At 53.4% G+C, this 24,582-nt stretch overlaps 1 protein-coding gene across 1 annotated transcript in view; it reads right to left on the bottom strand.

Moving 5' to 3' along the window:
• FGF18 (fibroblast growth factor 18) overlaps positions 1-24,325 on the bottom strand; it is a 74,025-nt gene extending 49,700 nt beyond the window's left edge. The window contains exons 1-2 of the mRNA XM_082489840.1: positions 24,067-24,325; positions 23,732-23,768 (exon numbers count right to left, since the gene is read on the bottom strand). Coding sequence (XP_082345966.1) covers positions 23,732-23,768; positions 24,067-24,098 — 69 coding nt within the window. The 5' untranslated portion in view covers positions 24,099-24,325. The remainder of the gene's footprint in view (positions 1-23,731; positions 23,769-24,066) is intronic.
• Between the last annotated feature and the right edge of the window lie 257 nt (positions 24,326-24,582).

The raw sequence follows: 24,582 nt of genomic DNA, 5'->3' as shown, positions 1-24,582 counted from the left end.
GTGCCAACGGTTTACAGTCTGCAAAATCCCAGTCGTTAAAACGGAGCATCGAATTTGGTTTCAGTTTGATTCTTCCCCTCTTTTTCCTTTTCGATCAGTTCCTCATCCGTTTGTTATTTATTTAACACTACATCTTTCAGTGATAATATCCAGCTACGAAGACAACCTAAAAATACAGCTGGCGGTACAGAGGCAGGGAACAGACAGCATTCCTTTTAAAAACAACCATCACCGCAAGCATCTGATGCATCAGCAATGCCTCACTCCTGAAAGTGAAGCCCCTCTCCCTCCTCCCAGTTGTACCTGCCCAGTCATTCAAGGCAGGTGCAATTCAGTCCCACCTCCTTCCCAAACCGCCACAGAAACCAGAAACGACATCTGTCTTCAGACAGACACCGCTGGGAGATTTTTCAAGTGCTTTTTTTGCCGAACGACTCTCAAATAACGAGCGGATTTCATTTTTAATGGTTTTACAACAAACCTTCAGCTTAAAGAATGACTCTATCTGTTATATCTCTGCTGGGGGGTGAGGGAAAGACCATTTTGCCGATGCAGCCCAAGGTTTCGCCATTGAGTAATCCAAGAAACGCTCAAGAAAGGCAAAAGCCTCTGACAGCGGCACTGCGACGACAGTCCTACACCAGCTCGTGCCACATCCCCGCACGCGCCGATGCCTTGTTGTGGCCGGGGAGCAATGGCAGCCCCGCCAAGGTCACCGAATCCCTCGCGGTGCCAAGCCACGTTTACGGGATTTGGCTTTCCATCCAACCAACCTCTGCGCACTTTGGTTTTCTATTGTCAGCTTTCCAGTGAAAGGGGACGTTGCTCTGTTATTGCTCATGTCATAAAGCGTTACAGCACGAGATGTCCGAGGCCCACAGCACGGCCAAGTTAGCTGGGAGCCGGACTTCAGAATTTCCTGATTTTTCTGCTTTTTGTCCTACGGAGCCTCCAAGCCTCATCAGAGAGCAAACCATATGTCATTCCCCAAACTGAACGAGGAATACAAAATCCCTCTCGCTAAGGGCCATACCGATTGCAAAAGATAAACAAATCAAGCTACTCAAAGTCCTTTCAAACCCCATCTGATAAGCAGGAAATACTTATTACCTTTCAGCCATCGAATCAACCCAATGTTAATGATTTTCTCCGTGACCTTCCAAACACATGAAAGCTAACTCGCTAAGGTCAACAACAGGATATCCAAGACAGATCTCTCTCGGGTCCGCAAAGGCAAGTAACGAACCGCTTTGCTTCCACGACTTTGGCAAAATTCCTCTATGCCAATTACGGCAGGATTTGCTAGTTCACCGTGACGGCCGTCCTCAACGTACAGTGAAACACAATGCACCCCTTTATTTGCTGCTTTCTCCTCCTCTTAACTGCAAAGTCGATCCACCGCCAGGATATTGTTACCTTCAGGTTACAGAGCACAGTCCGAAGCCAGGCAGAAGTGGATGCGCGCTGCGTTGACGTCTTCGCTTCTTGGGGCTTAGAAGCACATTTGGAAATCCATCTAACACAAAGCGGCTCCATATTCAGATGCGTGGCAGGAGCCCGGAGCGAGGGAGAGGGCGCTTCAGGGTGAATCCCTGTGCATCCCACAGGAGGGAGGCTACGGCATGACAGTGCCAGAATTGCACAGATGTAACTAAGCCTTTAAAAATAAAACAACTTAGACCTTTGTTTTGGTGTTTGTTTCCTCCCACCATCCACAGAAAAGGATTTTTTCCCTTGAAAAATAAACATCCAAAAAGGTAAGTTGCGCTCTCTGCCTTGGGAGATGTCACCTCGAATGGTGACTGTGTACCCTCCAGGATACACTGTGAGAAAGGGCAACTCGGTGCACCATGGAAGTGGTTGTTCACACTGCTGCAGACCCGAGACTGCCAAACTCCACAAAAGACTCCACCAATGGCATTTACAAAGCATTTCACTTGAAACACTTTTTGATATTTTTTTTTTTTTGGGTGGGGAGAAAAAAAAAAAATTCAGACAAGCATGAATGTCCTATTTAAAACCCAGATGTCAAAAGATCTCGTTCCACACGAGCTGTACCACTCCACAGCCTGTTCGTAAATCGAGTGATGAACCATCTTTTGTCTTTGCTGCCTTAGAAGCCTGTTTCAGGAACACACCCTGAACATTCTCTGCCTTAATCTTCTACCTCATATATTTACATCCAGTTTACATCTGTTTATTCTTGTACCAACACTGTCCTTCAGCTTCTCCCCACGATGTGTTCAGGCTATTCCCTTTCTCCGCTCCCTTCCCAAGCTCCATTTCACCATGCTGGGAAAGGTGGAAAGCCAAACACCAGACCACCTCCACCTCTCCTCATCGCAGAGGAGCTCCTGCCCGCACCGAGGACGGGTGCCGAGCTCTCCCTCGGCACGGGCCCACGCAGGAGACATCAGCCCATCGCGGGGAGAAACCCGGAGCTCTCCCCGCTCCTGCACAGATATGCCGGGAAATCGAGCCCCTCCTTTCTTTGACTTGAGCGCTTTCAAGTTGCTGCAGTACATGAAATTCAATGATGCTCTTTGTTTAATGCACTCCAAGGGAAGTGCACGTAGGGATGGAGCTGGAAAGGAGAAGGAAACGGGGTGATGAGGGGGTCGAGCCTGCCCGTCCCTTTGGATTTCAGAAATGTTAAACAAGACCCAAAGAGAAGACGTTTCCAGGGCTTGGAAGAGGGGACATAGAGCTCAGCGAGGTGACACATACTTGGATCCAAAAGCTGCTCAGCAAGCGGAGCCTGCTTTTCTCCGGAGAGCTGCCTGCCGCACGCAGAGAGGCCATACATCAAATCTCCTCGGGCAGCATCAGACCTTCCTTCTCTCCAAAACACACAGCCCCTGAGAAAGAGGCCTATCGCTTGGCCAAACTCCCCAGCATCTTCCCGAGGTGCCTCCGGCTTTCCAAGCCCCGCACCACCGCTATCCAGCTCCCCTAAAGCAACGTGTCCATCGACCCTCGGACGGCAGACAACAGCGTTACTGAGCCTGGTATGAAACCACGAGGAAGGCGGGAGGGAGTGCCAAAAAAATGCAACCTGAGAGAGTTTGAGGAAACGAATGTTTTATGGCCCATCAGTCAGAATTTGGCCATTTTATAGAGAAAGACGATGCTGCCTGTGAGAAAACTGAGTTTCTCCTTTTGATGATGGAGTGAGCCTCCTCCGGAACGGTGAAAACACACCATTTGCGAGACTGTGACTTTTTAAACTTGTTCCACCCCAGGGAACGGTTCAGTGCGGGGAAGAGCAGGGTTTCAGCCTTGATTAATGACTTTTAAAACCCCAGCTGCACTCGCGTGCGAGCCGAGGACGGGAAGGTGCCTCCAGCCAGCACTGCCCGCCGGCGCAAAGCCCAGCACCAGAGTGATGCTCCAACGCCCCCCGTCCTCCACATCTCCGCCTGCATCCACCCACCCTCACCCAGCCAGAACCAGGTCACTGGCGGCAGCCTCCAGGTCACATCATTAATATAATTACCACCAGCAACAGCAGCTCAGCAGCCTGCAAAGGGCAGCCCACCCCTCCGGCGGCCACCTTCCCCAGCGTCCTGCCATGGCGCAACAGCGCCGAAGGGGTCAGGACCTACCAGCACCAAAAGGCACCTCGGGGCCGGGACAGGGCCACCTCCCACCACCAAAAGGCATCTCTTTCCCAGTGGGCCCAGTCGCTGCTCCCTGCGCTAGCCCTCGCAAACCGACCCCGCGCACCTCAGCTGCGGGGGTACCCGCAGGACACCGCCTCTCGCCATGACCTCTTGACAGTTTTGATGCTCCAGAAATACGGTTCAGACCTGTTTTGTTTTTTTTTTTTTTCTTATTTTTCCTCCAGTCGCGATATACCTTTTTTTTTAAAAAAAAAAAAAAAAAAAATCCGGGTTGGTATTATTTTACCACAGCTATCAGTCAGGCAAGGAGCGAGCAGGGCTTTTTCTTTCTTCCTTTCTTTCTTTGTCTTTCTTTCTTTTTAATGCTTGTTGCATCTCTGCTATCTACTTCCTCTCCACACAGAAATATCCCTTCAAAGCGTGATATTATTGAGCAGCTTTCAACCATGCCCAGCAGAGCCGTGTATTCTCTGCGTTTGTCTGGCCTTTGTTTCTAGGAATGAAATGCCAATGGCTGAACAGTGTGACTTCGTTTCACTCCTTCATTCCAATACTTGTTCTATTTCTATCCCACTGGGTCAAACTCACCTATTGTGAGACCTCACCGATTTCAATTACATCAGGGATTAATTTGTTCCATTGCGTTGAAGCTGTTAATACAATCCGCGCTGGCTTGAGATGAGAAAAGGCACGGTGGAGACCTCCCTCGCAGGCAGTGTGCTTAACAGCGGTCTTGATCTTCATTTTTTGTTCAGCGGTGGGTTTGGTGGGTTTTGTTGTGGTTTTTTTTTTTTCTTCCCTTTGTGCCCCTTTGCCCCTCTTTTCTTTTTTTTCCCCTTCCTTTCTAAATTGCCCTTATCAGAACTGGGTGGTCCTTCTGACTTCCACTGCGACTGGCAAAATATTGCCTCCCAAAGCCGCTGCCCAGGGCTTGCGAGGGAGGTCGGCGCTGGAAGGAAGGTCCGACCCGAAGCCACCTGACACCACGCGGACATGACCGCTCCAGCTTTGGCACCTCATCTCCCCCAGGACGATTTCGAAGAGTCGCTGCTGAGGGTCCCCGCAGACCCAAAGGGATCTGCAGGTGCTCGGTTCTGCAGCTCCAACCATTGGCCAACCTTCAGTCAACGGAGGCCTCCAGGGAGGCCTGAGATCCTCCACGTCGCAGGTGGACACACCAAAACACACATTTGTCAACTAACTCTGGTTGTCCTTTCTGGGGTTCCCAAACTGGGACACAAAGTCACAACAGAGCTTTAAAATATCCATCCCTGTGGTCTCGTAGGACCTCTGTGATTCCAGCTTAAGGCGATATCAGCAATCCCGAGTTAAAAGTTGCCATTTATCCATGTGATCTTGTCTCAGGAAGAGAGACCGACGCAGGGAGACTTGGGGCCCGCACGGGTGCACATCAGTTTAGCTTTGCTCGAGTGCTGCAACTCTGTCCCAGAAGATCCACTGCTTTTCCATTTAAAAAAAATCCAACCACATCTTAGTGAAACTATATTTTTTACTAAATGGTGTGATGATTCCAGAATAACAAAAACAGGAGTTTCAAAAAGGTAAGCAGGGGAGGAAAATAGAGGATATTAAAATAAAATCAAACAAACAGCTCAACAAGCAGATTCCTCCCTTGCTTACTGAAAAGCATTACATTTCCATGGTGGTTTCATGAGATCACCTCGGGCTTTCGTGGGGCATCTCTGTGCAGCCTGGGCTGAGGCAAGTTGCACGGGTTAATGCCGTAGCTGCCGAACTCGCCAGACAGAATTGGACAGGCTGGGTTTCAGGGCTCCAAATTCTCTCCCATGGCCAGCACCCGAGTTTCCAAAAGGTATAACATTCCCATTTACCACTGCACTATTTTTTTTATTATTATTATTATTTTATACGGCAAGAAACATAGGAATAAGCTGGACTAGCTTTACCCAGCTGTTTATTTAGCTCTGCCACTCTCCTTAGGCCTTGGCGGAGCCATCCAGGGACAGCGTGAAGCTCCCACATCCCCCTCCAGGCACTGTCCCACCTGCCACCTCCTGCTCCAGCCACCCGCTCGCGTCTCACCCCTTTTGGTGCCAAGTATTGCCCCAACAGAACTGCCCTGTACCTACACGATCCGGACCAGGACAGCATATGACCACGGTAACCCAAACCTTGGTGCCAGCAGAAACCCTCGCGCCCCCCCAGGACCCAGACATCGCCCCACGTACATCGCTCCGCACACGTCCTACCACGCAGATCAAACCCACCCTGAGACACACCGAGAATAGACAGGATCGGCTCTGGAGGACGCATTACGCTACAACAGCCTTCACAACAGTCCTGATCTACAAAAATCACTGCCGCCACAAACCTGAGCTTTCCAAAATATTCCCCTTTTACGGCTGAAATCTCATCCCGTGGTTTCCCCCCAGGATGTTTGCTGGGGAAGAGCTAAGCTCCCATCGTTGCCACTTCGCCTCAGTTATTTCCAGCACCATCAAGTTCAATGAAGGCAAAACAAAACCCAAACCCATTTTCCCAATTCCCACCGTGCCTCCCAAGGGGTGCCCTCGCTGCTTGGGAGGAAGTTTCAATATTCATTAGTTCCCCACACCAGTGGCAACATCCTTCAGGCTTCGCACGGGCCGCACACGACCCAGGAGCCCTGCACGGTTCTGTGCCACTGCCACCACTCCTCGCTGCTGGCGTCAGGACGTAAATACGCTTCAGAAGTAGTTTCGTGCCTGTGTCCCTCCTCATGGCATGGGTATCGCCGTGAAGAAAACCGCACCAAGGCTTTGCAGAACAGCCCCGACCGACCTCTGTGAGATCGCGCATTGGGGAGCAGTTGGATCTGGGGAGCTTGGCACGCTACCACTGCCTTCACTACCTTAACAAAAAAAGTTTCTTTTCTTGATGGGGAAAATGCTCCTGCTGAAATAAACGGCCCTGATACGCAGGAATTAAAACCATTCAGCAATTCAAACGGTCGCAAGTAGCCGTCTATGTGTGTTTTTTGCGCAGCTGAACCAGGCGTTTGAGAAACAAAACCTGGAGAGGAAACCATAAAGCCTCTTTCAGCCCAAAACACGCTGAGAGCAAAGCTGGTCCCCGAGAAGGCGGCAGCGTGGTGAGCTGCGTCTGAGCAGGCATCCCCAGCATGGCGAGCAGGTCCCTTGGGCAGCAGACCCAGCAGCAGCAGCCAACCTGCCCCCAAACGAGTTAGAAGCCTTTGCGGAAAGCACAGGGAGCTCTGCAGAGGCGAGAAATCAGGGGGAGGGGGCTGCCGCCGGCCGAACACACGGTTTGCCCCCGTCGCCCTCCGCTCCTCGCCCCGCGTCCCACGCTGTGGTGGAGGAGCCCAGCTTGGCCACCCCGCTTGGGCTGCAGCGGAGAGCAGGGCGGTCCTCCCAGCGGGGTGCTCCTGGGACAAAAGCTGCAGGCACCCCACTAAAAATACTTACCAGCAATTTGTTCGTCTCTTCAAACGAGACCCGAGCCCAATTACTGACAGGTTCAAAGCACTCCAACTTCCTCCCAGGGCAGATGCTCCGTCTTGCCAACCCGTTTGGCCACAGCAGAGTGGAAACCCCGAGCCCAACCCCTGAGACCCGTCAGGGGTTTTCTAAACCCTGGAAAAAGGCAGAGTCATCCGCCCCGAGGACTTACAACGCCAGTTTAAAGCATGTGCCCATCAGGTCCGAGGTGGCATCGCTGGCTCTTCTGCTTGATACCAGCCCAGCCAGGACCTCCACGAAAACAGGAGCAACAGAGCAAGACATGGGAAACCCAAGCGATACTTAGGAAAACACTGCCGTCAGAAGGAGACAGAAGATCACCAGAGACCAATCTCCCCATAAAAGAAATAAACATTTGCAGTGGCAGCACTGCAGCTGCGATCTGACGTTTACCCTGGTAGCTCCTTTCATCCCGGTCCCCTGACACCATCCAAGGAACACACAGATCCCTGCTCCCACTGCAGAAACGCAACTCCCTCTAGGGTAAAACATGGCAACTGCCGAGCAGCGCACACCGGTTCAGGGCAGGATTTCCAAAACACCTTTTTTTCAATTGCATTTGCGAAGAAAATAGAGATGTGGCTAACAACCATCTCCCTGGACAGTAGCTCCCAAGCACTGGTCTCATGTGAAAGGTGGCTTCTCCACACAGAGATGCCTGGAGACCCTATTGACTTATCCTGTGCCGCTTTTCCTCTGCCGAGTCTTCTCCCTGGAAACCTTTTACTAAGCTCCAACTGGTCCTGCTACTGCTTATTGTGGCAAGACAACACCTAGTGACCCTACACGGGAACGGTGCCGAGGAGAAAGGGACCTCCTCAGGTGTCACCGCTCACCCATCCCATGATTTGGCAGCCCTCTGCACAGTGCTGGGGTATGAGAAAACGGTTGTGACCAAGGACAGGGAGGTTAACCCACCTAACAATAACCGGAGGCCAGTCGGGGGGTTTACTGAAATTGCAGGAGTCATTCCGCCAGGAACATTTGTGGGGCCGATACCTCGCTTCTGCCACGCGTTCATTCCCACTAGTCCGCCTCCAGTGTTTTCATGGCTGCTTTTAGGACTGGTGCACGTTAGGTGTTTGAGACCCTAAATCCCTCCCATAGCTTGCGCCCTCCCCTCCTATATTTAAAGTTTGTCTTCTCCATCATTCGCCTGAGCACGTTCTTTACTTCCACCATCTCCAACAGCACCGCTCTGAAGGGAGATGCTTTCAGGTTGACGGCAAGCATCAAATCCGTGTTATGGAAACTATCAAAACATCACTGGAGACAGGTAAATACACAGCGGCCCCAACGGTTACACGTCTCCTGAACAGTGCTAACACTAGTTATTGAGGGGGAAAAGTCCTGTCTCTCTAGGCTGATGTCTCTTTCAGAGCCTAATGACAACCCCTGATGGGGATGCCCTGCTTCAGGGGTGCCTCTCCGGGCTCTTCAGCCCGACCCGGTGAAATAAAGCCCGCAGCAGCAGGGCTGGTGCTGCTGACCGTGGCTGACGCCCGGCAGCGTTACGAGGGGTCGCTGCGGACCTGCCCTTCCACAACCCCGCCGGGCTGATCCGAAACTTTCAGTGTCAGAACAGAAAAAGGAGTTGTACGTGAAGAAGGTCTCTGCAAACTTCCAAGCTACGATTCACAGAGACGGTGACTCCTCCTCGGGTCTAAAAACCCAATAAAATACCAACCACCACTGGGCACTTCCTTTTCTCCTTCCAGTTCCCACCCGTCAGGGATGCTGGCAATAAGTAATTCTCTGTCCCTGGACTTTGCCTAAACGGTCTATCAGACGAGCCCTGGTTTGGGATGCTGTTGGAAGAGCCAGGGGCACAATCCTTACTTTTGAAAAAACAAACTACACAGCCATATCAAAACCCCAAATTCACAGAAAGGGGACATGAGATGCACCTGCCCCGTTCACGCAGGGGCCCAGAGATGCGCGGTGCTGCCACAAGGAAGGCTTAGGTGTGGAAGTGATGTTGGAGGCTCCCAAACAGGAGAGAGCAAAGAATTGGGACAACAGCACGGCACAATCCAGCGGGAGACCAGCGTGTCAGGAACAAGCCACCGGAGCTCTCTGAACTCACTGGGACTTGTTAAAGGCAAGGTCCTGGGGTAACGGCGCTGAGGGGCGAGCAGTCAGGGTGAAAAGCGGAGCAGGCCAGCAAATTGCCTAAAAATAAATGGCAATTTGTGAAGTCACAGCCATGGAGATGAGCACCCCTTTGTCCTTCAACCAGCTTTTGCCAACACATTGCTGACGACTTTCCTTTTCCTCTCCCCAAGTTACCATGACCAAGCTACCTGCAATATTACAGTTGTTCCTGCAAGAGCTCTTCTCATGTATGTGAAAAACATCTTGATTTACAAAAGTCTTGCAAGCTATTTCCGGAACAAGGCTTTCCAGACATGATTTTGATCAGTAATTCACTTATTTGAAACATAAGATGCAAAATTTCCTTCATCTCTGCAAGGGAGATATTTTCTTCTGATCTAGCTTCATGCTTTGCTCGCCTTGCAAAACCTATCTCATGAACCGTAAGGCAGGATGGAGCTCTCCAGATGTCCTCTGAACCCCAAATACATCCCCTCGGGAGCCCTGCTGAACTAAGAGGTGGACAGGACCAATTTCCATTTGAAAATGTGCTACTTACTTTTAAATAAATCTCTTCAAATCAACTTATCTGGGAAGGCCCACTTTTATTTAGCAAAACTCCATTAAAGTCGTCATTAACAACAACCTTTTGCATTTCCCATCATTTCTCCAGGTTGGCCCTGCTTGAGATGCCGCACGGTAACACACCACAGAGCTTCCAGGAGCTATCGGCAAAGCCCGACTGCACACCAAAACCAACCCCAACCTAAGAGCAAGATGTTTAAAAACGGCTTACAAGTTCACGTGCAGGGAAAAACCACGTATGGCCAGCTCCAAAAGCTTGATGGGCAAACAGAAGAGATGGGAAACCACCTCTGTTTCGGTGTCGGCACCCAAGACGCTCCTCATCAAGCCTGGCGAGAAGCTGCCAACCCTTTCCCCCCATGCCCCACCAAAGGCGGTCAGCAAACCCAAGGGCTTAAAGGAGGTAAGCGATGAAGTTGGGCATCTCTCAGCCCCAGCCCGAAGGCAGGTTTGAGGAGATGTGTTCCTACGCCTCCCAATTCACTAACATCCTCTCCAGAACGATGCTCCTGTACCATCACTGCTGCACGCTGCCACGCAGGGTGGCAGAGGGCCCTTAGCAAAACCTGCCGGCACCATCCCAGAGAGGAGAAAAATGGCTTCGGAGCAGTAATTTAGGGCTGCCAGTCACGCCAGCTCAGTACCCGCTAACAAAAGGGTCGAGCATCTCTCTGGCGCTCCCGGCTTCCCTGGATATAAAAACCCCGCTGCCACAGCATCCCCGTTCCGAGGCAGCCGGAGGGTCCTGCATCACCGCCTGCTCCCGCTTGCCGACACCAGCGGCTGATCGATTCTGCTTAAACAAGTCACCCCCCACGCAAACCCCAGCCTCGGGCTATCGGGCTCCGCGAGCATTTTCACTCCGACTTACCAACTCCGCTCCAGGCTGCTCCACGGAGCACCCACAAAACCCATCAGCCATTAAAAGGTAGCAATAAATAAATAAAAAATATATATATACCCGGGTTGTGTTGGTCTGTGAAGGCTCTTCCTCCACAACCGGCAGGTATGAGGTGATGGCTAACAGCCACGAAACTTCTCCTTCCCCAAAAGTTCTTTGAAATACATTCTCTCAAGCCCTGTTATCTCTCTCGTTTATACCGCGCTCCTTCCATTATCGAGAAATCGCCAAGTAATTTATAAGCCCACAAGCTCCTGCGCTAACAGGGCAATAAATCACATTTATACACCCCGTCGCCTACCGTTCGGAGGGCTGCGGTGCCGAGCCGGCCGGGCGGCCACGGGGAGCAGCCACTGCCTTCCCCAAACCCTCTGCCCTCCGCAGCACACGCTCTGTTGGGAGGAGAAGGCAGTTTTGTTCCGCATCGGCCGGATGTTTATTTTTATTTTTTTTTTTTTTTAAGTATCCGGAGAGGCTTCCAGCCCGTGTCCTACCTCACTGCGTTCTCCCCACCCGACACCAACACAAGCGCACAAAAGAGGAGTGTTTGTTTTTCTTTTTTTTTCTTTTTATAAAAATCAAACCAAAGGAGGAGGATGTTTTTTGGCTATTTTCCTCAAGGAAAGAGGTTGCCCATCTAATAATCCCTAAATGGGCAGTGGGTTGTCGGGCTTTCATGTGTGGCTCCGAGCCTCCCCTCGCCGTGCCAGGTCGCTGGTTTGCTTTTCCACGGAGTTGCAAAACCCCTGAATAACAAGGTTTGTGCATGGAAGTGCTGACACAAACCTTAACTACGGCATCCTGAACACGATACCAGAAGTAAGGACGCTCCCTGTGTGGCCCAGCGTATGGATAAATAAAGCATTTCAGCAGCCAGCGCCGACAGATCATAAACCTCCACGAGCATAAATACCAACAACAACCCCAAAAGATTAGAGGGCTTACGGGCGAGGCGGGCTGGGATGATTTAGGGTTGGGGGTGGAAGGGTCATTATTGCTGAATAGGTGGGGGCGAGCGGGCCAAAGAAATCAATAAACCACTCCGCTCCCAGGGAAGGAAGGGGCCACGCTAATTGTGCAAACACACGTTTTTCCCCACTTGAGGCTGGAGATCTCCAGTTCACCCTTCACGGGTGGATACGGGCAACTCGCACCGTCGTGCTGAGAAAGAAGGGCTGAGGCCCGAGAACACGCGGCCCCAGAGCTCCATCGCTCGGGGCTCACCTAAGCGCCTCGCTGGGGAGCCTAACTCAACCTAAGCCACTGCTGGAGGCAGCTTCAAATGAACGCGGACCCAGGCAATGTTCACCCCCAGCTCCATTAATTTCTTTTTTTTTTTTATGAAGTTAAGATATAGTTGGGATAAGGGATCTCAATCGCTTTCAGCATCACCATCAAGTCAGGGCTTCTCCAGCACCTGGTTCTAACACCGTACAACCAACCGACAGGTCCTACCAGCACCGGTTATCTTCAAGCACCGAAGACAAGCTTTGGGACCAACTACACCCCTGCTAACCATGTCTGAAAGTTGCCACGCTTGCATCGGAGGTGGAGGTGGCCCCAAGATCAGCCGCAACAGACGGCTGCATCCTCCAGCCCGGCCGGGCACAAAGCTTTGCAGCCGGCGTTCCAGGCACACAACCGCCGGAGCCACAGAGTTCAAAGGCGACAAGCCGTTCCTCCTTTGCCTCTTCTTCGGTCCTCCCCATCCCCGATTTTTCTACCTTTTCCCCCCCTCACTTTCTTTCTAGGGAACAGCAATGACAAAAGACACCAGCTTCGGAGAGCGAAGCCCATTTGTAAACAGAATAAATATATACTATACAAATAAATCACTATTTGTACCTAATGGGCCTAAAAATGTACCTAAAAGCCCACCTTTGGGACATACCGCAGGAGGTCGGTCAGGGAACCAGCAGCCCGTTATTCCCATGAAGAAACCCAAGCTCACAAGCACGTGCAGGTGAAAACAGCGACAACCTTCATTCCCGGCTAACCAGAACTGAGAGCTGATGCCGGTGGTAGAAGTACAGGAACCTGCCCTGGTCCCTCTGCGCAAGCCGCTCTCCTCCTCTGCTGCCTTTCCACAGATATTTAAAGAAAACGCTCTTTTTATCAGTTAATAAAACAGCTCAAAACCTGCCCGGGTCATGTCAAGCTCACTGCCTTGCAGTTAATGGATTTCCATTTTACTTGGGATCTCGGGAGTTTTTAAAAATCAGTAATTTCATCTTCCCTCCAGAAATAAATTCCTCGATGGTTTCACTGCGAAAATATTCCCAGGAACAGACAATTCTGCTGCTCGCATATACTAAAGACCGCGTGACAAAAGAAAAAAATCCGATTAATATCGAGCCTTATCAAAAGTATGGCATAAAGCATGTGTTGAATTTAATCCAAACCAAACTGTCAATCTGCCCTCAGGATCAGATATAACAAACACGTGAGCCTAGGGCCAGAAATGAAAAGCACAGTTTGTTTTCTAATAGAAGATTTGTACTGATCTCTATTAGCCGCGCTCCTGCGCGGAAATCTTTACACTGCAAATGCCGGACAAATAGGATTTCTTATCGTTCTCCTTTGTTGAGTTAGGGAAAAGTTTCGTTTGGTTTTAATTAATTCAGATTGCAGGCTTCCCATTTTCAGGGAAGAACTCTCAACAGTTTTGGAAAAAGAAACATTTTAAATAGGGGAGAAAAGACAAAGGAGTCACAACCACTAAGGCACCTTCCAAGGTTCAGGCTGCTGCATCCCCGCACGGCTGGCGGGTACCAGGGAGAGCCCGACACTCTTTGCTGTATCCGTCACCAGCACCGGGAAAAAATGCTGCTGGGGGGAAAATTCAGCCGTGGGCAAACACAGGAAAGTATGACATGAAGCTGCAGATTCCCCGACAGCCCCTTCTTCTGAGCAAAGGGATGCTGCGAAGCACCACGCCACGGTCCAGGCATCCCCATCCCCTTGCTCTCCGAGCATCCTTCGGCAAGGGGACCCGCAGGAGCGTGCCAGAGCCCCGCCAGCGCCTGACACACGAATGGTGCCAGCGAAACAGTATGAGCAGTTCCCCGTTTGGTCTGGGAACACCTATAGCTCCCATTGGGTCTGGGAACGCCTATAGGTCCCCACCTCCCGGGGCCCACCACCCGGGTAACGTGCCGGCCCGCTGTCAGAGCGAGCACAGATTTTTCTTTAGAAGTGGAAACCCCACGACTTAACCCGGCGGTGCCCAGCTTCTTGGCACGCACAAGCACGGTGACGGTGCGCGCTGGGGAAACTGGGTTCCCAGAGGGAAACGAAAACTGCGCAAGTGAATACCATTTTCTCATTCACTAAACTCAAAAGGCAATTAAATTCAGATTACCGACTTTCTCATCATAAACAGCACAAAAGCAAGCTCTCTGGCAGACTATTCCCATTTATTTGCTCCCTCTCCAAATCAGCAAACGCAGCCCGACCGACGCGGGAGCTGGTGGCTCCGCCGTGACGCTCTCGCTAGCGCGGTGAGGAGCGAGGACGATGCTCTCGGCGGCAGCCCCGTCCCATCCCGCACCTTGCCAGTGCTTTGGGGGCTCAGATGCTGGTTAGGGGGGGCAAGCCCAGCAAAGGAGCGGAGCCGGCACCTCATTTGCCACATCCACATCTGTGGGCATCTGCAGCTCTCTAAAAATTCAGCCCTGCAATCCAGCTATCAATTTAGCCACAAATCGGTCAAGTTTGGCTTGCAGGTGAGAAGAGTTCCCTCGCAGGCGCTGAGATAACGCTCGTTCGAATTCACACAAGATGACCAGGGCAGATGCTCCGTGCCTGCCCGGCTGAGCCGCCCTCGCTCCTCCCTTCCGTCCTGAGAGGGATCGGCTTTGCTGAGCATCGAAAACCCCGACGGAGGAACGCCGCACACTCCCTTCTGCACCGCAAAGTCTCCGGCCCCTGCCTGCCCCGTGGTGGGGCCGGCTTCTCGCACAGCAGAACACCCAACGCGGAGTTTCACATCTCATTTTAGGTGAAGTTTGTAGAAGAGCTGCCCAGTCCCCCGGGGTAAAAAAAACCCAAAACACCACGCGTAGGCAGCATCAAGCCATTATTCCTGTAAAAGGCCCCAGCAATCAGCCCCGCTGGTTCTTCTATTGATTGCTGGGGGGCTGTTTGCTATTCTGATCTCAGCTGGTCGGAAGTCTCCCCAATCACCGCGAGGTCGCGACCACGGGGTCAGAAACCTGCACTACATACATCATAATTTATTTTACAGATAATCAATACCGCACTGCGCCATGCAATCTTACAGTACAGCCCCGCGCTGGGGCACCGACGCTGCTCACACGGCACCGTAACCTTACGGCCTGGCAGCTTAAGGGGGTCAAAATCAGCTTTCATTTTATAGTTGGAAATCACGGCTGGAAGGAGAGCACGCATCCCACTCGCAGCTAGTTTGCGCCTTCGCGTAACCGAGTTAAATTCCACCTATGGATTGAAACCAATTTGGGAAAATAAATATTATTACTTCTCAGGTTGGTATCTGACAGTTCGGCAGTAGGAGAACGGTCAGCGGATTGCCAAAGGGTTCGGAAGGACGGAGGTGACCCCAGTCCCACCTGCGGGCGAGGGACCCGCTGCTATCGCTGCGCGGCAGCGGCGGCTCTCCAGACCGGCCCTCCCGTCAAACGGATTAATAGCAACAGGGAAGCAGCAAAACACCCTTACATCAATACTGTCCTTCATCCCGTTTTCTAATTTATACTCCCAGGGCTTCACGTCCCGCCAGCCGTGCCCAGGGTCACCTGGCACGCACCCCGCCAGCCCGGCAATTTACCAGGCTCGCCGCTGCTCCCTGCATTTCGCTGTTAATCCCGCATTTCTGCAGAAGAGCGGCTCAGGGTATTCCAAAAGATACAACAGCTTTTTAACAAGCTGTCCTTAAAAATGATGCCAAAGATAGTATTTTAGCAGGAAAGAAAGGGATTTGAAATACGCAGCAGGAGAAAAAGGAACTGGGAGGAATAAGGAGTGCTGGAAACACCTTGTAGGAAGAGCAACCCGTTAATTAATTAATTGCTGCACTCTGGTATGTGTATCCATGCAATGTGCAGTTCCCTTGGACCCTCACCAAGGTTTAGCATTCACCCATCTCAACATGATTTGGATTATAAAACATTAACAGAGGAACCACAAGGCACACCCGGCCCCGTACCACCCCGCTTCCCCCTCCGCGCCGTCCCCCCGTGGTTTCCAGTTTGGCCCCATGTCCCGTCAGCGCCAGCTGAACGGCAGAGAGCTGGACCCGCCAACCGTTCCCCATCACCCAATTTTTACCCTGTTTCAACAGCCCCCCCCCCAAGGCGGGGGCTGTGATGACGCACCACCGCAGCCCCGGGTGTTCCCCGTTGCCTCCCAGCTTGCCCCCAAAGCAAAGTTCCCCTCGGTCAGCATCACCAGCGGGCTCGGTGGCCGCACACTCGGCTACGGCCATGGGGCAGGAGCAGCACCACACCGGGACAGGAGCTACACACAGGAGGATGCTGTCAGAGGCTGCTGCTGCGCTCTGAGGTCAGTATGTTAAAGGCATTTCGGATTTCCTGGCAGCACGGCCCCTTTTCTGCCGGCTGCAGCGGAATAAAGCAGATAACCTCACAAAAAAAAAAAAAAAAAAAGTAAGAGTGCGGTGAGCGGAGTGTAAGTGCAGTTTGGCAGCAGGCACGGTGCCGAGCCGGGAAAGGATGGGATGTCACTATGTGGAAAACACTGCCCCGTGGTTTAGCTCGAAATCCAGCTGTTTTCTGCGGGCAAAGCTGGCAGGGAGGTGTCCGAGGAGCCCGGGGAGCCCAGCACCACGTCAAAGCGAGCTGGCGAGCCCGGCCGCGGGGGAAAGACGAACCCCACAGCCCGCACCCCGGCCGAGCGGGGAAGATTGGCACGTCGGCTCCCACCCACCGCAGCCCCCGGCGCAGCAAGGAGCTCGCACAAAGGGAAACACGCAGACCATGACAGCCTAAGCCTCCTCCTTCCCCTCTCCCTTCCCCTTTCTTTCTCTTCATGCTATGGCGAGGCTGTTGAATGCCAATAGGAAAATACTTTGGCAGAGCCAGACGGTCTTTTCTATTTTTTTTTTTTTTTTTTTCCTTACTTTCCCTCCAGCTGCTTCGCTGGATGCCTAATCCTCCGTGGACATCTGGAGAGGTACCAGGACACAGAAGCGACATACCAGGTAGACAGCGTAACGCACAGCTCTGCATAATTTCTGCTTGTACCTGCTTGTTACGGCACAGCGGGTGATCAAAACACAAAAAAAACAAGGAAGGAAAGGAAAAACCAAAATAATAAAAATAAGGTTCGGACCCGTCGGGGCCACAGCTTCCCACGTGGAAGCCCCCCTGGTCTCAGAAGCAGAGGATGGGAAGGTCATGCTTTGCAGCAGTGCATCTCCAAAGCATCGTGGGGGGCTCCCGGCTGCCAGCCCCGCCGGGGCTGTGACCTGGGCTCATGGGCAGGAGGGTATTTAGGCGCCTCCCTGTGCCCCAGGCTTGGGGTGACCTACCCCAGCCTTCCCAGGACCCGAGCAGTTTGTAGAGACCCCAGGCAAAGGCAATGGCAGCAGGTATCCATCCTCATACCCCTGCCCAGGCACCAACAGCAACCCCTCTTTTTTTTTTTTTTTTTATTTCCCCCTTTTTAAATCACTCTGTTCCCTGAACACATTTTTCACCTGCTGTTATCACAGCTGATATCTGAAGTGTCCATATCGGGGGAAAATCAAAGTGAAAGCAGCTATTGCTCAGCAAGGGTGGAGGGAGGAGAGTAGAGAGCACGACGGGGGTTTCCCCAGCTCCTAAGAAAAGGGAGAGACCTATAAAAATACTCCCAAGGATCCGGTAAGTAGCTTTATAGATCCAAAAAAATGATTTTTTTCAGCCCCATGGGAGTCTTTCTCTTGAGCTCAGACTCCCGCAGTGGAGGGGGAATATCCGCTCGCCCGGCTTGGAGCTATCAGCTTACAGTAAAATCAAATATTCTGAGTGGCCACCTGAGCCTCCCCCCCCCGATGCTGCTCATCCTACCTGAGCCCCCCAGAAGCCCTCAGAGGTCACCTCCGCCTCCCCCTTGCCAAAAGGACCCACCACGTGCTGCGCCACCGGGTCCCAAATGCACCCGGCAGGGCTTGGGAAGCATTGTGCCCCTTCGTGCCGCTCTTTTCTTTCCTGCCTCGGTACGCTACGGCCAAGCTGCTCGACAAGCAGAAAACAAGCGGGGTTTGAGCAGGCATCCCTCCTCCAAACCCAGCACTGCTCCAAACCCAGCATCGCTCGCCTCCGCCCAGCCTCGGACATGCAATAAGGAAAGCAAAATAGAAATTAAATATAACAACCGCGCTGCGCCCAGCTATCTCAAACGGGGGAAATCTGAGCCCCGCACCTACTATGCCCTTCTACGCACTCTCCTCAACACCACCCGAGTGCTTCTCCGTGTCTCTGAAGCATCTTGCGTCTCTCTGGAGCTTTGAAAAGGCGAACCACAGCACACGCAGGTACGTGGATCCAAGCCTCCAAGCAGCAGCTCTGCTTTGCTGCCTGCTGCCGCAAGGCACCCCGAAAATGCCCCCAAATGCCGAAGGAGTTGGCATTTGCTTCTGCCTCGCTGGGATGGGAATCTGGAAACCAGCTCTGTCCTCGCAAATCTTCCGGCTAAACGTGTGTTTGAGGGGTCTTCTGGCAGAGGTCCTCCACACGTTGGAGGGATGTGGGGCCATGGGAAGCAAAAGCTTGGGGGGGCACGGGGCTGCCTACCCCCATCTGTGCAGGAGCAAAGACCCACGTCTGCGCTCACCCCACACCAATCCTAGTCTCGCTCCTCCCATGGGAGAACCAGAGCGTGCACCAGCACGAGCATCGGACCGCCGCCGCTCAGTGGGGCCAGGCTTCCCCCCGCTCCAGCCCCGGCAGCCCCCCCAAGGTGCCTCCTCTTCCCCCACCAGCCTCACCTCTCTGGGGACCGGGAGGGAAAAAAGGGACACCGAGGGGCAGCCTCAGGACACAGCGCTCCATAGACCGGTGCAACGAGTCAGCAGCAGGGAGTCAAAACCCCTCGGTCTTTTCCTGGAGAGCAAGGGGGCTTTAAACAGGAACAAACGATGCCATAGAGAATCACCGAATGGCCAAACCCCACTTCTGTGGGTCGCAGAGCGGCAGAGCCACAGGAGGAAGCATGGCATCCACCACCGCCAGCCCAGTAGCTGCGCAGACCCAGAGCCGTGGGCCGTTTCATCAGCTCCAGCCCACAATGGGGTCATGCACTTCATCAACATCGCCGAGCTCCTCCCGCTCTAATTAAATCAGGCTTTGCTTATGCAGTTTCTCTTGTCTTGTCACGGCCTAATAATTAAGTTGGCTGCGATCAGAAAAATCAACAGAAAACTTCCTAGCCTTCCCCAGACCGCCTTTGCCATATTTTGTCCTTCAGAGCACCACTTCTACAACCGGTGCATTAGCAGTCCCGCACAAGCGCGGGGTGGGTATCGCAGCGCGGCAGGAACCACAGCAAGACAAGGCTGGAAAGCGGAACTCACATCACACGTTTTCATGGAGGAGCACTTCACCTCCTTCATCTCAGGAGGCTCAGACACCCTTGCCGAGCAGGAGGCAGGTGCTGGCCGGGGGACCCTGTGCCAAGGACTCGGTGGTCCCGGTCCAGGCTGAGCAGAGATGGCAAGCACAGGATCTCCCAGCCTGGGAGCCGCAGGGCGCCGGGCCGCCACCGAACCTCGGTGCGCAGGGCTTTGCCACCAGGAGCGGAGCGGTACGTGGTATCTAAGTAGCACCTGCCCTACCCCACAGCGTGGGCTTCGATGGCGATGCAGCGATGCCCAAGTCCCAGAGCCCCCATCCCTGGCAGCACACGCAGCCTTGGCCACCATCTCAAGAGAGATGCTCGTGCCACCCTTGGAGGGCACGGGCAGAGGGGTGCCCATCGGCAGGGAGGGTAGACACGAGAATAACCCCACCGGGGCTGCACGGTCCCTTCGTCACCCACCGCCAGGAGGGCGAGGGCAGGGCGAGCGGGGACCAGCTCCAGCACCGCTTCACACCCGCAGCAGCTCCAGCACCGCTTCACACCCGCAGCAGGGGCGGCACGGAGCCCTGGGGCAAGGCAAGCCAGGCGGGCTGTGACAAGGACCACGCTCCGGCTCGTCCACAAGGGTGTCCCTGGGGCGCCCGTTGGGTGTCACCCGCATCACCAGGGAGGACAGCCGCGGCAGAGCAGACGGGGAGAAGGGAGGGAGACGCTCGGCAGGCTCACGCCTCCGACATGTGCTGCGCGCGGCTTGGCCAGACCACAGGATCTGGCTCACTGCACGTGTGGAAGAAACACTTCTCTGTGTCTCACTTTACAAAGCCCCAAACAATAACTGTCTGTCGCTGCACAGGAGCTTAGGAGAAACATAAGTTGCTATTGGCATGGCGCGCGGCAGCCTTCCTCTTACACAACACCAGCAGATGTGAAAATAGCCCGGTGCTGCCTCGTGCGCTCCTCTGACCTCCTGTTTGCTTCTGGATCAGATTCCAAAGCTGGATCTTAACCTACAAGAGCCATAAAAGCAAAGGATTTGGCCCTATCAGGGACCTCTTCATAATCTAAGACAGATGCACTTCGTGCAGAAGAACACGGGGAGGTTTATCAGGGCAGGGAAGAGGCTGCGGCAGCACCAACCGCCGCTCTACGGCACGGCTGCGGCAGCGCTCGCCAGCATCGCCCCCAACTCTCACTGAGGATGCGCTGGAGGTGGCGCAGGGACAGAAGAGCTGGAAGCTCTTGCAAACCAGGGCAGCATCCAAAACCTCACATCCTACCGCTACACCGAAAATGCCTCCAGCCCCCACCTGCCCTGGCAAAGGGGGACCTCCAAGCTCCTGAGGTCCCACGTCCCTAACCCCGACGTCCTAAGGGCTGGCAGAGCCGGCACAGCATGGGAGATCCCCTCCATCCAAGCAAGGTGCTCCTGGGGTTTCTCGCTCGCGTGAAGAGCAGGGACTGATTCCAAAGTCAAACCCCGAAACCACTCTGGGACAAAAACAACACATGAAGGACAAATTGCTCCTGGAAGCGCGAAAAGACAGCAGGAGAATTAAACTGAAGGATGCTAAAGACAAGCGATAGAGGGAGAGTTTAGTAACCAACGGTGAAAGGGCATCTCTAAGAATAACCTGCATAAGTAAATTAATCTCTCCAGTGTCCCCAAGGATACCCAGTGTTCCTGCTGCCTTCGGGACTGCGGCAACCCCAAGCAGCGGAGGAACTTCCCAAGATGCAAGAGAAGAAACCAAGTTGGGGACATTGCTGCCACAGGGAGAGGAACTGGAAAACGAGCTGTCCTCCTCGCAGCCCTACAAGGTACCGGGCTGCTCTCATGGCCGTGCTGGCACACACCCATCACCCACGCTCCATCACCGCTCCCCTCTGACCCGCCACGCGCTATCCCCCGGTGTCCCCACGTGGGAATGTCACCCAAGGGCAAAGCCCTGAAAGAGTCAGACTCATCTGGGAGTCCAAACCCTACTCCTGGAAACTCCAATCCCTCCGACCGCCCCACAGTCCGGGCTGGGGAATGCCTCTCCGGTGCTGCCACAACCCACCCACGGGTGATGCGACACCTGGCGGGGTCACCTACAGGCTCGGGGTCTACGAGGTGGCTTTTAGCCAGCAGCTGGGCTACCATACCGCCTAACCGCAGGCAGCGGCGCATCCCAGTCTTTGTACACGAGGAACTAATATTAAAGATACAAAATACCACAAAAATACAGAGCCAGTGGGTAACAGCAGCAGAGGAGCGTAATTCTGAGACTAACACGCGGGACGACCCGCTGGTCGTGGCTCGCGCAGGAGGGCGAAAGGCGGCCTTAGAATATAATCCGTTTCAGGCGCTCTTAAATCTCTCCCCAATACAACACAGAGCCCTTTAAGCAAAACTAAACAACTTCCTTTAGCCTAAATAAATATTAAACCTCAGCGATGCATTAATTTACTCCAGTTCACCAAAGGCTAACTCCTACCCAAACTGATCATTATAAAAGAAATCCTATAATCCCTTGCTCCCATTCAGGCTCAAAACATGTAATCCCGTGAATAAATCCAAAAAGAAAGTGTAACAAAATGGGCAATAAAAACTTACAGCGTTCACATCTTTTCATCTACCATTAATACTGTAAACACTCACTCGAAGGCCCTTGAGTATGACTAATCTAATGTTTTGGCTCCCAACGCTAATCGCCGAAAGAGCTCGCCTCTCGGTGTAACACCCAGCGAGATCTGCGGCCCAGGACACCTCCGCAGCGCCCATCCGCAGCGAATCCCCGCCTCAAATCCCGCAAAACGCTGCAAAAACCAGCATGAAATGGAGCGAGTATGGTTCTAATAGCACAGAGCTTTTTTTTTTTTGTGCCTCCCCCCCCCCCCCCTTTTTTTTTTTTTATTATTTTATTGCTTTGGAAGCCTGCAAGCTCCAACTGTATAAATGCCAATAACTTCCCAAGTTTTAAGGCTGCTGAAGTAAGAGATCAGATTTTAGCAAGTGCTTTCCAGGCAGCTGGCCAAACTTTTTCTGATTCACTAAAAGCACCGAAGGGAGGGGGGGGAGAGAGGGAGGGGGCTGGAGGGATGATTAACTTCAGTTTACCGCACAAGCGCAAAAAAAAAAAAAAAAAAAAAAAAAAAAAAAAAAAGAAAAAAATGTCTCCCTGTTGCAAAAAGGGTGCCGTCCCTGCGAGCCCTGCGCAGCCTGTTATTCCTCCTCGGGCTTGAAAAAAACACCCAAAAACGCACCGGAGCAATACGGCAAACACCTTCCAACCGCAGGGTAATTTACAGCTGTGGGTCCTCTCCTGATGAGGAGGGCTGCTCCGCCGAGGGGAGGCTCTGCTGGCGTGAGGTTCGAGATGCAGTTTTCAGAGGGGATGAGAAGGAAGAAAAAAAAAAAAAACAAAAGCTATGGGGGAATTTTTGGAGGGGTGGAGGAGCAGGGGATGGGGCTGGTTGGGGTTTTAGCTTGGCCGAAGGGATGGAGCCCCCCTCCAAGGCTGCAGCTGTGCTCATCCGGGACCATCCCTCGCTGCCGTCGGGTACCGGCGAGAGGACGAGCAGGTGCAATGCCGGCCAAAGCACCACGCGGGGCCAAGGGGGGGGCACGAGTGGCCCCCGGTCCCAGCAGGACGGTGGGCTGGAGCCACCGGGGCAGCGGCACCTGCTCTGCCTGGCCCCACAGGTGGGTCTGCTCCGGGATGCCCAGCTAAAATCCCCATCCCAGGGAGGTGGGTGGCCCCTGGGGCTCTTGGCGGGGTAGGGGGTGGGGGGGTGGCCAGCGGCCGCCCCGACAGCCCCGGTCCCGTGGGTGCCTGGGCTGCAGAGCCTCCCCGCTCAGGGTGTTCCTCCAACGGCTTCATTCCTGCCGAGGCAGGATCAAAGGCAGGATCTGACTTGGACGGCTTTCTACTGAATAATGGGGAGGGAGCACGCAGCCTCCTTTCTCCTGGCGAGGAAAACTCGTGTTTTTCAAAGTATCAGTTTTTGGGAGCGAGTTCCCTAGGAGTGGCGGCGGCGGGGGGAAACAGGGCGAGCAGGAGAGCGCCTGCTCTTCCAAGGCAAGTGCATCAATCAACGTTGTGCAAGGAGGAGAGTCCAGCACTCCCTCTCACATCATTAGCCAGGCTAATGCACTCCAGAGGATCCCGCTACGGCCGGCTACCGGCGCACCCAAGTCCGCAGCGGGCGGCCAGCGGTGCCTCGGCGCAAAGCGGGCACCGAGAAGGAGCTTAGCGAGCGGGGCAGCCCCATCCCAGGGCCAGTGACACGCCAGCATCTGGCACGGGGATCGGTTTAATACGGCTATAAAAACTAGAAGGGGGGGGGGGGGGGGGGGGGGAGAAAGAAAAAAAAAAAAAAAAAAAAGTGAAAGCCCTAGCCAAAACTGCCTGGCACTCCGAGGTCAGCACGCCGCCTTTGTTTCTATTTTACAACCAAAAGCGAAAGAGGACAGAAAGGACACGTACCTGTACCTGAAAGCACAGCAGCAGGAAATGTAAACATCTGGAGAGGAGAAAAAAAAAAAGCAACAAAAGATCAAATGATGCGGTCAAATGGTTAAAGTTGATATTTTTTTTGCTTTGTTTTTGTTTGCGATTTCTTTTTTTTTTTTTTTTTCTAAAGGGTGCAGAGCGATGCTCCACTTATAAAAAGGCTCGGGTCCCCATTTAAACCACCTGATTGCAAGGAAAAATGCAACCGGAGCCTCCAAAACAAAAGTTTAAAAAAAAAAAAATAAAAAACAATTAAAAATTAAAAATAATAATAATAACAACAAAAAAAAATATGCCATAATCCTTACAGGCAAGTGCAGGCTGAGAGCAGTGAATACATCGCTGGGCGAGGAGAAGGGGGGAGAGGTCAGTGGCTTCGGGCAAGCGGAGTGCAGTCCCCCCACCGCCGCCCTGACATGGGAGCGATGCGGCCGCCGGGCTCCGTTCCGCTCCGCGCTGCTCCGCGCCGCTCCGCGCCGCCGAGAAGTTGTGGTACCGCCCGCTTTGCCTCCTCCGAGTGACTCGCTTAGGCATCAGCTCTCCTCTCCCCCTGTCTCTCCTCCTCCTCCTCCTCTCCCTCTCTCCGCCTTTGGGGGGGATGAAGGTGCTTATTGTCAGTAACTTCCGATCATCAGCAAGTGCCCCCCCGCCGCCCCCCCGAGGCGGAGAAAGCCTCTCCGCGGCCCCGCGCCCCCGCGCCCCGCTCCGCGCCGTGCGGCATGGCGATGCGCGGAGCGCGGAGCGGGAGGCGGGACCCGCCGGGGCGGCCCCCCGCGGGGCTGGTACCGCCTGCGCGGATGGGGAGGGGAGGGGAGGGGGGGGAG

Source organism: Vanellus vanellus, assembly GCF_965231255.1.
Source record: "Vanellus vanellus genome assembly, chromosome: 13".
NCBI classification, from domain to species: Eukaryota; Metazoa; Chordata; class Aves; order Charadriiformes; family Charadriidae; genus Vanellus; species Vanellus vanellus.
This window is presented reverse-complemented; position numbering and strand designations above follow the sequence as displayed.